A 14,882-nucleotide genomic window follows, 5' to 3' on the forward strand; every position below is an offset into this window, starting at 1 on the left:
TCCCCACGACTGAGGAAACGTTTGAGTTGGACAGCATGTGCCAAACAGAGTAAGGCACAATCAACTAGCAACTGTCATGGTTTTCACCTGTCTGAATACAGCGCAGGCAGGGAGAGACTTGGACTGGTGCAAGGCAGCACTCACCACTCAGTAGCTGGCAGTCATCATGAATCACTAATCGTAGGCAATTAAGAAGAAATGTGTGTGTGTGTGTGTGTGTGTGTGTGTGTGTGTGTGTGTGTGTGTGTGTGTGTGTGTGTGTGTGTGTGTGTGTGTGTGTGTGTGTGTGTGTGTGTGTGTGTGTGTTGCCCATACAAACCAGAGTGAGAATTTTAGCTCAGACTTTTTACTAGCTATTTGCATAATTCTACCTAATTGCTTTGTTCACCCTTTAAAATGACAACAGTTCACATAGTCTGGGCTTCTATCCCAACCCTCACCACTGAAACATCATTTAAACAGTATGCATAACCTATTAAAAGACACTCACGGTAATCTGACGACTACTACACTTTGAGTGGTCATGACTGTATCAGAATTATGCTTATACAAATGTGTGTGTTAGAGGCCAATCACAGACTCACGCTCTATTCCAAATGGCAGAACAAAGTGTGTGTGTGTAGACGAGCAATGTTTGAAATAGGCCTAGCTTGTGCATCACTATCACTAGCTATCACCAGAGAGGAAGAGAGGGGATAACCTCTGTCCAAAATCTGTCCCTGCCATATAAGCAGATCTTTTTGCATGGAAGTCTATGAGAGAGTGTCAAAGTACATGACGCTTATTTGATCAAATAGCATAGTGTATAGGTTGTTACAAATGCACTCTTATAAGTAGACACACGTGCCATTCTGCAACTTAGTTGCGCCTGTTGTTCACACACGTATCTGCTCTCTCACTGGCTAGAATGGTCCCACCTGATCTCGTCTCCTGCTGCCTGCCTTCCATATTTGAGGACATGTATTTTCATTGTTAGAGCGGTTACTTGAACATCTTGTCAATATAATAGATAATCTTAGCTATCACTAGCTAACAAGAGTGAAGCAATTCGAGGCAGAGACATAAAGACACCATAGAGACACCCCTAAATCTTTTCTGATTGGGGAAGGCCCACTCAGGTCTGCTTATTGAGCAAAACATCTCCCTGGCATCTCACTGGCTCAGCATAATAGAATCCACCCAATGGTTGCGTTGCGTTCCCCTGCCGAGACATTCTGTGCATCAACCAATGGTTGCGTGCCACGTCATCGACTGTGTCATCGACCACGAAAGGGTTCTACCTGGAACCAAACAATGTTCTTCAAAGGGTTATGTGGGACAGCCGAAGAACCCTTTTAGTTTCTAAATAGCACCTATTTTTCTAAGAGTGTAGTGATAAAGACAGCCAGTGGTTGTAGGGCAGTGTGTGAGCCCTAATCAAAGTGTCAAGCTAATCTTTTGAGAGAGACTATAGATCTAGAGACTACAGAGACTACAGTATATGAGTGAACTGAGTTGTAGACAGCCAGTGGTGGTCAGCAGGGCAGAGCAGAGCAGGGGTAGTTACCTCATACTCCTGTGAGAAGCGGAGTCCGTCGTTGGCCTTAAGTCTCTCGATGTGGTTAGCCAGATCAGTTGTGGAGATGAGAGGGTGCTCCATCATCCCTAAAGGAGAGAGGAAGAATGTTACCTATTTACAGCAGTACATAAAACTTTCCTTCAGCTATGGATGAAACGTACAACACACTGTGATATATGGACGCTCACACACTTGCAGCAGGTTAACGTTTATTGGGATGAGAGTGGTCCTGGAGGCAGAACTGAGCGATTTCTGCTAGATGTGCCAGCTGCAATGTCAAAATTGGCTATATTGTAAACATTTATGAAAACAAAATGTACTTTTTGTTCTTAATTTAAGTTTAGGGTTAGCAGTGTGGTTAAGGTTAAGGTTAGTGTTATGTTTAAAATCAGATGTTATGACTTTGTGGCTGTGCAAGCTAGTGACCGTTCTGCAGAGCTGCCTCCAGAACAAGATTCATGACGAAAAAGCTAACCTGCACACATGCATGCACACAACAGACATACACACACTGAATGTGAGATATGCAACCAGTGAACTGATGCAAGTGCAATGACAAAGCACAGAGCTCATTGAGAGTGGTGATATGGAAAGAAGTGTAGAGAGAGAGAGAGAGAGAGAGAGAGAGAGAGAGAGGAGAGAGAGAGAGAGAGAGAGAGAGAGAGAGAGAGAGAGAGAGAGAGAGAGAGAGAGAGAGAGAGAGAGAGGAGAGAGAGAGAGAGAGAGAGAGAGAGAGAGAGAGAGAGGATGTTCAGAGCATCATGCTTTAACAACAGGTCACTTTCCATTTCTCCATGAAGTGGTAAGTGAAAACTATCCCTTGCTATAGCTACATAAGACCAACATCTTAATACATTAGTAATGATATTGTCACAAAGCAAAACAATACTTTAGAACATATACCATATACATTTGCTACCAGGTGATATATAGCTATTGATCCTGAAACGAATGATGCTGAAATTGTAACCTCAAAGTGTGGGACTTATAAACAAAACACATACATGTACAATATATAACCTTTTTCAGCGGTAAAAGAGCTTAGGACTTGATGCAGGAACAATCTTTCATCTCGGCTTGTCCTCAAAGCAATACCGAATGGATTATCCTCCAAAATGACAGGACAGACCGAGACATAGACACCACTACACAACAAACACAGACACAAATGTCTCAAACATATAATATTGATTCAAATAATAAATTAATGATATCATTGTCAATAGAGGCTCTATGTATATAACTGCGTTTTTATCTTATTGGCTTATTATTAAAGACCCTAAGCTCTGACCTCTAAACCCTGACTCTCTCCTATAACCCCTGACCTCCCACAAACAGCCATCCAATCATCCAATCAAACACTGTGGATAGTTCTCAGCCAGCGGTGACAGGTAGCAGTTCTGAGGCCAGCCTGTGGAAAGGAAGTGACACAGCTAGTGGGGATGAGGGGAGTGGGAGTGCAGTGGAAGGGGGTGGGAGGATCCAGCCGACTGAGCTACAAATCAGACGTTCACAGAGAAGGTGCAGCTAGCATGGAGCCGAGATGAGATGGCCTTAGTGGGTGACATACAGAAATCAGCAGTGGAGGATGAATAGAGAGGGTGGAGGTGGGTGTTCTTGGAGGAGGGGGAGGGGGGTGTTCCACCTCAGCTCCCAATGTAGCACCATCACAACACTTGCTGTCAGTTTTGGTGCAACAGTCACTGACTACATAAACTAACTACTGTATATACAGATCAGGATCAGTTCTAACACTAATAAGTAACTGATGGGTAGTTATACTTGTCCTATTACAGCTCAGACTGTGCCTCAGGGGGAGTTGAGATATGCAAAAAAAAATAAACACATTTCCAATTTACACATACATATAATCCACACTTGTACATGTGTGAATTGGAAATGTGTTTTTTTGCATATCCCAACTCCCCCCGAAGCACAGTCTGAGCTGTGATTGTGCTACTGAGAGAACTGATGCAGAGTGACTCAGAGATCAGAGAGAGAGAGAGAGAGAGAGATCAGAGAGAGGAGCGAGATCACAGAGAGAGAGAGAGATCAGAGAGAGAGAAGGAAAGAGGATATGCTTAAATAGGTAGAAAACACAGGAGGAATGAAAACTAACTTGGAGTGTTCGGACAACTGAGGGCACTGGAACCTGTGGGGAGAAGATGGGGGAGGTCGGTGTGTCATACTCAACAGCCAATACCAGAGGGATCGTTCATGTTGAAGGGGGAAGAGAGGAAAAGGAGGGGAGAAGAGGGTAAAGAAGGATTAGGAGAGAGATAAAGGGGGATAGAGAAAGAGCACCAAGGTTTTCAGAAAGCCTGGTTGTGTAAATGTCTGTACGTCTGAAGAGAGTCAGTTTGTTAGGCTGAAACTGAGAGGAATGATGGAATTCCAGGCGGTCTCCATCCACGACAATAGCCTGGATGCAAATTGAACTGTTCGATTTCACCTCATGATATTGGGTCCGGGCTACCATGACAGTCCAAACGTACCCTGACACATAACTGTCTTAGACATAAGACTTAGACTATACTGTATGTACTACTACCCTATATTAAAGTATCATAGAGTGCTTAAGTATGCAACAGAGGCATCGATAGTAAAGAACTGAGCTATTAGGACACGCCTGCTGTCTAGCGCTGTTCTTCATTGTTGCTCACGAAGGACACACAAGGTAAGAGGCAACCTAGTCAACAACATACCTGCCTCTATTTGTGTAAACAACATCAGACAGGTCCCCCACTGCTAGAGACCCACAAGCTGCCCATCTAATAGCACATTACTAGAACAAATACTAAAGAGGATCCCTGTTAAGGATCTAGCTTCAAAACACCCCAGCGTGGAGGGATGGAGGGGAGAGAGATGGTTTGAAAGAGATGAAAAGAGGAACGGGGGGGAGAGAGATGAGATGAAGGGTTAGAGAGAGAGAGAGGGAGCGACGGCATAGAGTAAGAAAGAGCGACAGCAAGAGACCGAGTGAGAAAGAGGGCGAGAGAGAGCACAGGAAGAAAGTGCTAGAGAGAGAGGAGAGGAGGAAGCACAGAAAGAAAGGGAGAGTGATTCTGTGGGCTTAATTCGAGTTCAACGCTGCTTCCAACGGTAGTTAATTAGCAAGCTGGGTTATTGCAGCCCATTAGAAGAGACACAGAGGCTGTGTACCAAATGGCACCCTATTCCCTATATAGTGCACGACATTTGACCAGGACCCTGCTTGCCAGTTATCTAGCAGTTCTCAGCTTTTAGTAGCCAATGGCTAGCTATTTCTTACTGGAGATAAAAACTGCCATCCTTTCTTCGAGTCATTACTTTATTATTTAATGGCAACCTCATAAACAATTAATTTAGACCCATCATTTATTTAAAACTTACGTTTATTTGCCCGGCTATTAAAAAGGACAGCGGCTATTTGAGACAGCGTTTAATTGAAGTTTTACGGTATGATAAGAGACCATTTAGGCTTCTTAAGGTCATAAATGGAGGTCTAGAGGGAGAGGACATCTCAACTCTCAGACTAAAACCAACGCTTTGAGTTGTTGATCGACAGATAGTACCTTCCATCCTCAACTACAGTATCTCTCTTTGCATAGAGTATACCAACTTCACCTCAACCCAAGTACTACAAATACTACAAGATTGATATGATCCTATACATTAGGCCTTGTTAACTTACAATCCTTCTCATCCTCAACCCTCCAATATAACAAAGACAAAATGATGACCTCCACACAGAAAATTCTCCAGTGTTAAAAACAAAAACAAATAACACAGAGAAAGTGTGAAATTAACACACTGCTTAGTGTATTTCCCAGAATACCTTGTAGTTACCACCCATGACTGTATTTGTTTGTGACAGAGACATCATTGCTGCATTTATCCATTTTTGGTCCCATGGACTTCACCAAGTGAGATCCTAATTGAATATGTTATTAAAGAAAATCTTTAAAGACATCCTCCAGTGATTTTTTAACTTCTTCTGTTTAAAAGAGATATCCCAAGTATAAAATACAGTAATGTCCACACACGAAAGGGTACAACAATTATGTTTTAGGCAAAATAGTGAAAACTGAAAACTTCAAGGAGTAGCACATTCAAGGAGTTGGTCTGATGGGATTGTGATGTCATCGGCCTCCCCCCTTGCGTGAGGAACAATAGAGAGCAATAGAGAACAAAAGAGAAAGCGCCCACCCACCCATTTGTGCTATGTCATGACTTACCTGTACCACCTATTGAGATGTGCCTTTTGTTAAGTAAATCAGATGTTAAATCATGTGAAAAGGAGACTGGAGTGTCACTTTAGCACAATGCCATACATATTTTATAAGGCTGTATTTTGAGTGCCGAGTTTTACCCTAATACAGGAGCCTGGAACTCATACACATCACTTTGAACTAAAACCATGACAATCATTAACTTGTTTTCCAGTATGCTCTATTGCAGTTTGATTTTTCAAAATGGTTTGTTTCATTATCTGTTTGTGCATGTACATGGATTCATTAATTAATATTATGCCACTCAAATAAAAATTACAAATATTTTCTAAACTGATCCAATATGTTATTGCACCTGTTACTGAAATGGCTGTCCCAGTTTAGATGCTTTAGCTCAGGTCTCGCCCACCTCGTTCCTGGAGAGCTACCCTCCTGTATGTTTTCGCACCAACCCCAGATGTAACTAACCTGGTTTAGTTTATCAACCAGCTAATTATTAGAATCAGGTATGCTAGATTAGGGTTGGTGTGAAAACCTATAGGATGGTAGCTTTCCAGGAACTGGGTTGGAAAGCCCTGCTTTAGGTAGTCTCATAGCGTAGTCTTCCCAACCCATTCTGAAAACAGGTTCCAAAAGTTGTATATCCCTACACTGGCTGGATTCCAATAGAACATACATATCACCTTGTAAGTCACCATAATGTAACATGCAAGCCCTATGTGGCCTGTAAACCACAAGTTTTAGCCCATTGTATTACACACAACAAAAGGTTTAGATTTGTGCCTAAAGGGGTACAAACACTTGTAACTGTAGTGGTACTCTGTAAGGTCATCCTTTGTACCTTTGTAAGTGCATCATTGTACCCCAATTCATACCTCAGGCCAGGAAGGAAGTAGGGTTATCAAAATTGACTGGTTGAATGATTTCAGATTTCCCTCTTCCATTTCCATGAATCTTCCAACCAGGATTTCTGGAAAACCTGGGAAATGTATCATTATTTTTCAATTCTACCTGCAAGTCACATTATGCCAGTTTGCAAAGTGATGTGTAATTCCTATGGAATCCATCCAGAGTTAGGATATCCAACAGTTGGCGTTTGTATTCATCTGCATTCGGAATGATTTCCAGGATTAGGAACATTGTGCGGAGACTACCTAAGACATTTAAACTGGACCAAACTTTTCAGTAACGGGTGCAAAAAATGTAACTAACCCCCCCCCCCCAAAATGTAATCTTTATTTTTCTAGGCAAGTCAGTTAAGAACAAAATCTTATCTACAATGACGGCCTACCAAACCCTAACCCGGACAACGCTGGGCCAATTGTGAGCCGCCCTATTGGACTCCCAGTCATGACCGGTTGTGATACAGCCTTGCATCGAACCAGGCACTGTAGTGACACCTCTAGCACTGAGATATAGTGTCTTAGACCGCTGCGCCACTTGGGACTCCCCAATGCATCAATGCACATGCACAAACATAGATACTAAAACAAACAATTCTAAAAACCAACCTGCAATAGAGCATGCTGGGAACTATAATAATGATGGATGTGGTTTTGGTTCAAAGTGATGTATATGACTTTCAGGTCACTCTATTAGGGTAATACTAGGCCCTCAAAATAAGTCCTTATGAACTGTGTAAGGTATTGTGTTATATAATACACATTTTTTATCACTTGGTGAAGTCAGGAGGGCTGAAAATGGATGAATGCAACAAGCATATCTCTGTCACTAACAAATACAGTCATGGGTGTTTTTTATTTGAAAGATAAGGCACTCTGGGAAATATTTGAATAAGGGTTTCAACTAAGCAGTGTTAATTTAACACTGTTCCCGATGTCTATATGGGTCCACAAACTCAATACTTTCAGTGTTGATTTAACACTCTGTGTTTATTTTATTATTTTTAATACGCTGGAAAATGTGCTGTACAGTAAAGCAGGTACATTCCACCGATGATTGTCGACATTCAATTATTTGCTGACTATCTTTAATTTGAGATAACCAGCATCTGATATTGTTCTAATTTAGCTGAATCTAATTTAGCTGCATATAAACTGAGACCTCAGATGGTTTTCCTATTACATCTTCCAAAGCTGTCCTGTGAGCTGCACTACATTGCTTCTCCTATCAAAGTGGTTACAGAAATCTACACATTTACCAGAATTTATCAAAGCGTAGGAGTGTGACCAGTGGAGGTGGCTAGAGGCCAGGTTTTATAAGCAACCTTGTTAGAGATTTGTCTGTGGGCAAAGTGGAAAGTTTGGCCATGGTTGCTAAATGTAAGTGCGTCTGTGTGGGTTGTTTGTCTGCTCAACAAGATCTCGAAGTTTCCCTTCGAAATTCAACGTATTATGGATGAGCGTCTATTTTTCACCCATTCATTCTGCATGGTCACAGGGTTAATTCCGTGTGGTTACAGGGGTAAAACAGAAACAACTCAAAGGGTTAACTTTGTGTTAATTCCGAGTGGTTAAGGTTAGGACTGTGGTTTATTAAGGAAGGCTTAAAACAAAAATAATGAAAAACAACGCACTATTACCATCAGGTATCATCAGTATTCACAGTATTCTCGCGGCTTGCTAGAACATTGTGAACTGCGGTAGCACAGTGGTCTAAGCAGCGTGCTCCGACTCCGAGAATCATGAGTTTGCTCCCAGTGTGCCGAGAAAGGCCTATCGATGTTCTTAGGACCTTTTCAAACGTCCGAATTTGCAGTGTGTGTCTAGTGATCAGTCGGGTCTGCTAGTGTGTCTGGGTGGGTGAGTTTGTGTGTGTCTATACCTTGTGTCTGGTAGTTAAGTCGTCTCATCTCCACAGGGTCAGAGGAGTGGGCCAGCAGAGAGTCCTTCACCCCAGCAGAGTGCTCATCCTTGGCAGAGGGAGATGCTCGTTTCCTGCGGAGACAGGCAGGGAGGAGAGGCCATGAGAGGAGCTGTAAACACAGTATATACTCTGCTCCAATATTCACACTACTATTTAGAATGTAATGTATTTGGCATGTATTTTAAGTGGCATGCTAAAAGGCCTTTAGACATTGGAATGTAACCATACAGCAGTGGCCTGCTGGCTTGAGATGGTCAACCCATTATACAGATTACCCATCAGAACCCAACCCAAAGACTGATATCTGTTTATTTCTGCAATGATGTGGAAGATACCGGATACCAAGACGATGCTCAGTTTGCAGGTAGTTAAAAGTTATGTTGAGATTTGTAACTTCCTGAAGCAGAGGCACACATCTACTCTTCAGAGTCAGATCACAATCCCAGAATCACATTTACACATACCCGGAAATTGACTTAATGAATAGGTGCTTCCAGTAATAGACAATGTACAAGACAGACAAGACACAAAGTCAACCTACAGAATACAAAATATAAATACAGTACACATAAATAAGTACATTTGTTTTATGTCCCAAACTGCACCATCCCCGCTATATAATGCACTACTTTTGACCATAGCCACAGCCCTCACCTCTGGTCAAAAGTAATGCGCTATATAGGGAATAGGGTGCCATTTGAGTATGCTGTTGTTAAATAACACTGTCTGCCGGGCTGTGTTCGTTGGTTCCCCAGATGAGGCAGTTTATGTGTGGAGGGCCCAATTTACTGTCTACACAGCTGGGGGGGAAATGGTGACACAGTTTTAGGTTTACGCTCATTAAAACCTCTAATTTCCCCCATATGAATGTGTGAAAACAAACAGGCTGAGCAATTAACGGATCAGTTGCAGTGACAGACTAGCAAGGCTGGCTAATTACAGAGGTGGAGAGAAAGACAGAAGGAGGGAGGGAAGGAGAGCGGGAGGGGGGAGTGGGTGAGGGAGGGACTTGGGGAAGGGGAAAGGGGGATGGAGTAGAGAGAGGAGAGAGAAAGAGAAGGAGAGGAGGAAGGAAAGTAGGAAGAGGGAGAAACAGAGAGAGAGAGCACATCTCCTCCATTCCCAATGCGTCACACACGTCTCCTAGACATGTTACAGCTGCTGCCACGCAAATGCATTAAAGCCTGCGTTCGTTTCTCTGGGTAGCGCTAACATTACGCTAGCATGTCATGTGCAGTAGCCTCCATCGCTGAGTGCTGCTGCTGATGTGCTCACCTAACTCTCTCTCAGGGGCAGCTATTAGTGATGCCATGCTATCATAGCTGTCTATGGGAGGTGCCAGTCATGTTACTAGCCTTAAACTTACAGTTGAAGTCGGAAGTTTATATACACCTTAGCCAAATACATTTAAACTCAGTTTTTCACAATTCCTGACATTTAATCCTAGTAAAAATTCCCTGTCTTAGGTCAGTTAGGATCACCACTTCATTTTAAGAATGTAAAATGTCAGAATAATAGTAGAGAGAATGATTTATTTCAGCTTTTATTTCTTTCATCACATTCCCAGTGGGTCAGAAGTTTACATACACTCAATTAGTATTTGGTAGCATTGCCTTTCAATTGTTTAACTTGGGTAAAACGTTTCGGGTATCCTTCCACAAGCTTCCCACAATAAGTTGGGTGAATATTGGCCCATTCCTCCTGACAGAGCTGGTGTAACGGAGTCAGGTTTATAGGCCTCCTTGCTCGCACATGCTTTTTCAGTTCTGCCCAAAAATCTTCTATAGGACTGAGGTCAGGGCTTTGTGATGGCCACTCCAATTACCTTGACTTTGTTGTCTTTAAGCCATTTTGCCACAACTTTGGAAGTATTGCTTGGGGTCATTGTCCATTTGGAAGACCCATTTGCGACCAAGCTTTAACTTGCTGTCACGACTTCTACCGAAGTCGAAGCCCCTCCTTGTTCGGGTGGTGCTCGGCGGTCAACGTCACCGGTCTTCTAGCCATCACTGATCCATTTTTCATTTTCCATTGGTTTTGTCTTATTTTCCTACACACCTGGTTCCAAGCCCATTCATTACATGTTGTGTATTTAACCCTCTGTTTCCCCTCATGTTCTTGTCCGAGATTGTTTGTTTGTTATTTTTGTCATGAATTATGTATTGGTGTGCTACGGGTATTTTTACCCATGTTATTTTTTATGTACGTTGGTTTTGGAGTTTGTTTATTTGTTTATTAAACAACTCCAGAGAATACAAGTTGTGTCACAGCGTCCACAGAAGGTGGCGCCCCTCCCCGGTGGTGCTCGGCGGTCGTCGTCGCCGGCCTACTAACTGCCACCGATCTACGTTTCTGTGTCTTTTGGTTTTGTCTGTCTAGGTCCGCACCTGTTCCTTGTTAGTCATTAGTGGGGGGGTATTTAGTTTGTCTTTTTGGTTTGGGAATTCGTGCGGGATTATTACATGTCATGTTATGTGTGGCAGTCGGTGTTTTTGCGCTGCTTTAGCTACGCCCCGTATTTTTGGGTTAGGCATTAGGGTTGCCGGGCTGCGCCCTGTGCGTTTTTGATTTTGGAGCTGTCCTCCTGTCTTGTGTTCGGCGCACCCTGCCTTGTGGCGACTTTGTTTATTCGGTGTTTATTAAACATCTGTGTTAACGGACCTCAGTCTCCTGCATTTGACTCTGCCCCTTTCCTGCTACCAAGGATATCTTTGACAAGTTGGTTTCTCCTGCGCCTGACTTCCCTGCCACCTACACCAGCGACGATGACACTTCCTGACTTATGTCTTGAGATGTTGCTTCAATATATCCACATAATTTTCCTCCCTCATGATGCCTTCTATTTTGTGAAGTGCACCAGTCCCTCCTGCAGTAAAGCACCCCTAAAACATGATGCTGCCACCCCCGTGCTTCACGGGTTGGGATGGTGTTCTTCGGTTTCCAAGCATCCCCCTTTTTCCTCCAAACATAACTATGGTCATTATCGCCAAACAGTTCTATTTTTGCTTCATCAGACCAGAGGACATATCTCCAAAAAGGATGATCTTTGTCCCCATGTGCAGTTGCAAACCGTAGTCAAGTTTTTTATGGCAGGTCTGGAGCAGTGGCTTCTTCCTTGCTGAGTGGCCTTTCAGGTTATATCGATATAGGACTCGTTTTACTGAGGATATAGATACTTTTGTACCTGTTTCCTCCAGCATTCTCACAAGGTCCTTTGCTGTTGTTCGGCGATTGATTTGCACTTTTCGCACCAAAGTACGTTCATCTCTAGGAGACAGAACGCATCTCCTTCCTGAGCGGTATGACGGTTGCGTGGTCCCATGATGTTTATAATTGTGTACTATTGTTTGAACAGATGAACGTGGTACCTTCAGGCATTTGGACATTTCTCCCAAGGATGAACCAGACTTGTGGAGGTCTACAATTTTCTTCTGAGGTCTTGGCTGATTTCTTTAGATTTTCCCATTATGTCAAGCAAAGAGGCACTAAGTTTGAAGGTAGGCCTTGAAATACACCCACAAGTACACCTCCAATTGACTCAAATGATGTCAATTAGCCTATCAGAAGCTTCTGAAGCCATGACATCATTTTCTGGAATTTTCCAAGCTGTTAAAGTCACAGTCAACTTAGTGTATGTAAACTTCTGACCCACTGGAATTGTGATACAGTGAATTATAAGTGAAATAATCTGTCTGTAAACAATTGTTGGATAAATTACTTGTGTCATGCACAAAGTAGATGTCCTAACTGACTTGCCAAAACTATAGTTTGTTAACAAGATATTTGTGGAGAGGTTGAAAAACGAGTTTTAATGACTCCAGCCTAATTGTATGTAAACTTCCGACTTCAACTGTAACTGCGGTGCACTATTTTTGATGAAAGCCCTTAAGGCTCGGGTCAATAGAGCTTCAATATATAGGAAATAAGATGCCGTTTGGGACACAGCCATGGAGGTGGACGGCGAGATGGGGATTGTAATGGAGATCGTAATAAAGCATGGAGGCATGAAATAAGGACGTGTGGGAAAGGGTGCTTTGTTATTCTGACTATTGCCTAGGAAACAACATGTAATTTGAACTCCAACTTTTGCATTTAGCTTGCAAGGCGTCAGGGCTGCAGGTGTGTGTGGGTGGTGGTGGAGGGAACGGGGCGAAGGAGAAACCACAGACTATGATCTCTCAGAGAGACGTAGCTCAGCAGATCAACGAGATCACAAAGAAATTTCTCAAAGCTGCCTGTAAACATTGCCCACACACACATGCACACATTTGCATGCTCACACGCGCAAACACTACATGCGTGGAACAACACACGCACACACACACGCAGACACACAACCAGTCAAGTGCCAGACATGTCTTCTGAGAAAAAACACAACACACCAGTCAAAGAAACAAGACATAGAGGTGTGATAGTGATTGGAAGTTCAGTCAAAAGAACGATTCTTTAGACTCATTTCGTTCATTTGAGTCAGTAATGGCCAGAACACGCAGGGCCCCACACCAGTGAACGATGAACTGAAAACTTGAAAGAGTCATGATTCTACAAGCCTCTCGTTCATCATAGTTGGCAGGTAGGAGCCCCTACCGGCGAACGATGAACTTAAAACTGTCATAATCCTACAAGCCTCTCGTTCACGTGTCATTCACCGTAGGGTGCTTATTGAAGCTGTCATTTGTGACTGAGACTTGTTGTTTAAACAATGTAGGCCTACATTTGTTGATTGCTAGGTATACAAATAAGATTATGTCTTTATACATTTGAAACAAGGTCTAGTTGTGGCCACATCCGGACTAGATTGTGAACGACTGTTGGAGGAATGCATTGCTCGACTGCCATGAGGGTGATAAGCACAATATGGTTCGCAAACTGCAGCCCCCCCAAACGATTTGTTCTCGAGTTCAAGTTTGTCGAGCAGAGGCTGTGCATGTTTTGATTCTACAAAGCCGATTCCATCATGACATTCAATAATTAATGAATTGCATTCATTCTTGCACCATGAGAGCAATTATCAGTTAACATATATTTTTCTTCTCTATGCTGCCTGCAGCATGATCTATTTTCCTTTGCGTAATTATGACAGACAGTTGTTGGTCAGAGCACATCTCTGGAGCCGTTGAGCCGGAGGAGCGTGTATCAATCTTGCAGGTTAAAAGAACGACTAAAATGAACGAGTCACTCAGAAAAACGAATCATGACTTTCGAGTCAGTAAAAAGAGTAGTAAAAAAGAATCGATCGCATACTGGACCTCGCTATGTGTGATTTTGACATAGTAGTAGAAACAAAGAGCATGTCAGTCTGTCACTCTGACTCTCTACATCAGGCTTCAGTCAGAACAGAACAGAGTGGAGCAGCCTGACCCAGAAGCACATCTTATAGAGGAGTAAAGGCATCCGTCCACATGCTTCCCAGCCGTAACAGTTTGGAACGGTTTGAGCCTATATTGTGATTACATTTTGTGACGTTTTTGTTAGTTTGTGTCTCAGCGAGGGTTTTATCGGTTGTTCGGGCACAACAGCAAAAAGTTTGAGGCAAGCCGAAGTCAGTAGCTGAAGTCTACTCCCATTCGTCGGTGATTGGTCAACAGCAGGGGTTCTTCAATTAAGTGTTTTTTGTCATTCAACGAGAGACGAATCGGTTTCATGTACATTTTTTCACTTCAGAAATATTGCACCAAACATCTTAATTTGATGTAAAAACATATTTTTTTCAAGTGAAGGTCTTTTAAGGGACTATGCAAGCACACTCGTTCAGCCAGATGAACTGAAGCCTGCTGACGCCTTAAGGGGATGGGAGAGGAGACGTGTGCTGCAGATTGACAGCCAAGCCAGGGTTGAGAGGGGGGAAAGCGGTGTAAGGGTGTAAAACAGGAGAGAAGTACTAACCTTTCTTGTTTGCTGCGTCCACAGAAAGCAGGGGGAAAGTGAACGAGGGAAAAAACACAGAGAGAGAGAGGGAGGAGGATTAAATTACAGGTTTAAAGCATAGAAGCAGTGGACGGGGAACAGCACTGGCTCATACAAGCTCTTTACTTCACACCTCCCTCCCTCCCTCCTTCCATCCATCCCTCCTTCCCACCCTCTCTCTCCCTCTCTCCTCCAATCTCTCAGCCCTGCGGTTTTATTCAGATAATAACGCTGACATTTCGAAAATGAGTTTTTCCTCCAGGCGCCCAGATCTCAATCCCTGTCACTGTGATCATCTTCAACAATTGTTTAAATATCCGTTTTTTTCTTTACAACCCATTCTCTTAAGATACATATGCTGGAAAACTAAAAAAGGAGGA

General features: G+C 43.0%; 1 protein-coding gene across 8 annotated transcripts in view; it reads right to left on the reverse strand.

Annotated features, from left to right (window-relative positions):
• The window catches only part of LOC106584181 (receptor-type tyrosine-protein phosphatase F), a 424,555-nt gene that overhangs the window by 22,508 nt on the left and 387,165 nt on the right, over positions 1–14,882 (reverse strand). For all 8 annotated transcript variants that reach the window (XM_045706049.2, XM_082967931.1, XM_045706048.2 and 5 more), the window contains 2 exons: positions 8,554–8,666; positions 1,547–1,644 (listed from right to left, as the gene is read on the reverse strand). In XM_045706049.2, the coding sequence (XP_045562005.1) occupies positions 1,547–1,644; positions 8,554–8,666 (211 nt within the window). The remainder of the gene's footprint in view (positions 1–1,546; positions 1,645–8,553; positions 8,667–14,882) is intronic.

The sequence above is a fragment of the Salmo salar genome, chromosome 23 (assembly GCF_965601325.2).
Source record: "Salmo salar chromosome 23, fSalSal1, whole genome shotgun sequence".
Taxonomy (NCBI): Eukaryota; Metazoa; Chordata; class Actinopteri; order Salmoniformes; family Salmonidae; genus Salmo; species Salmo salar.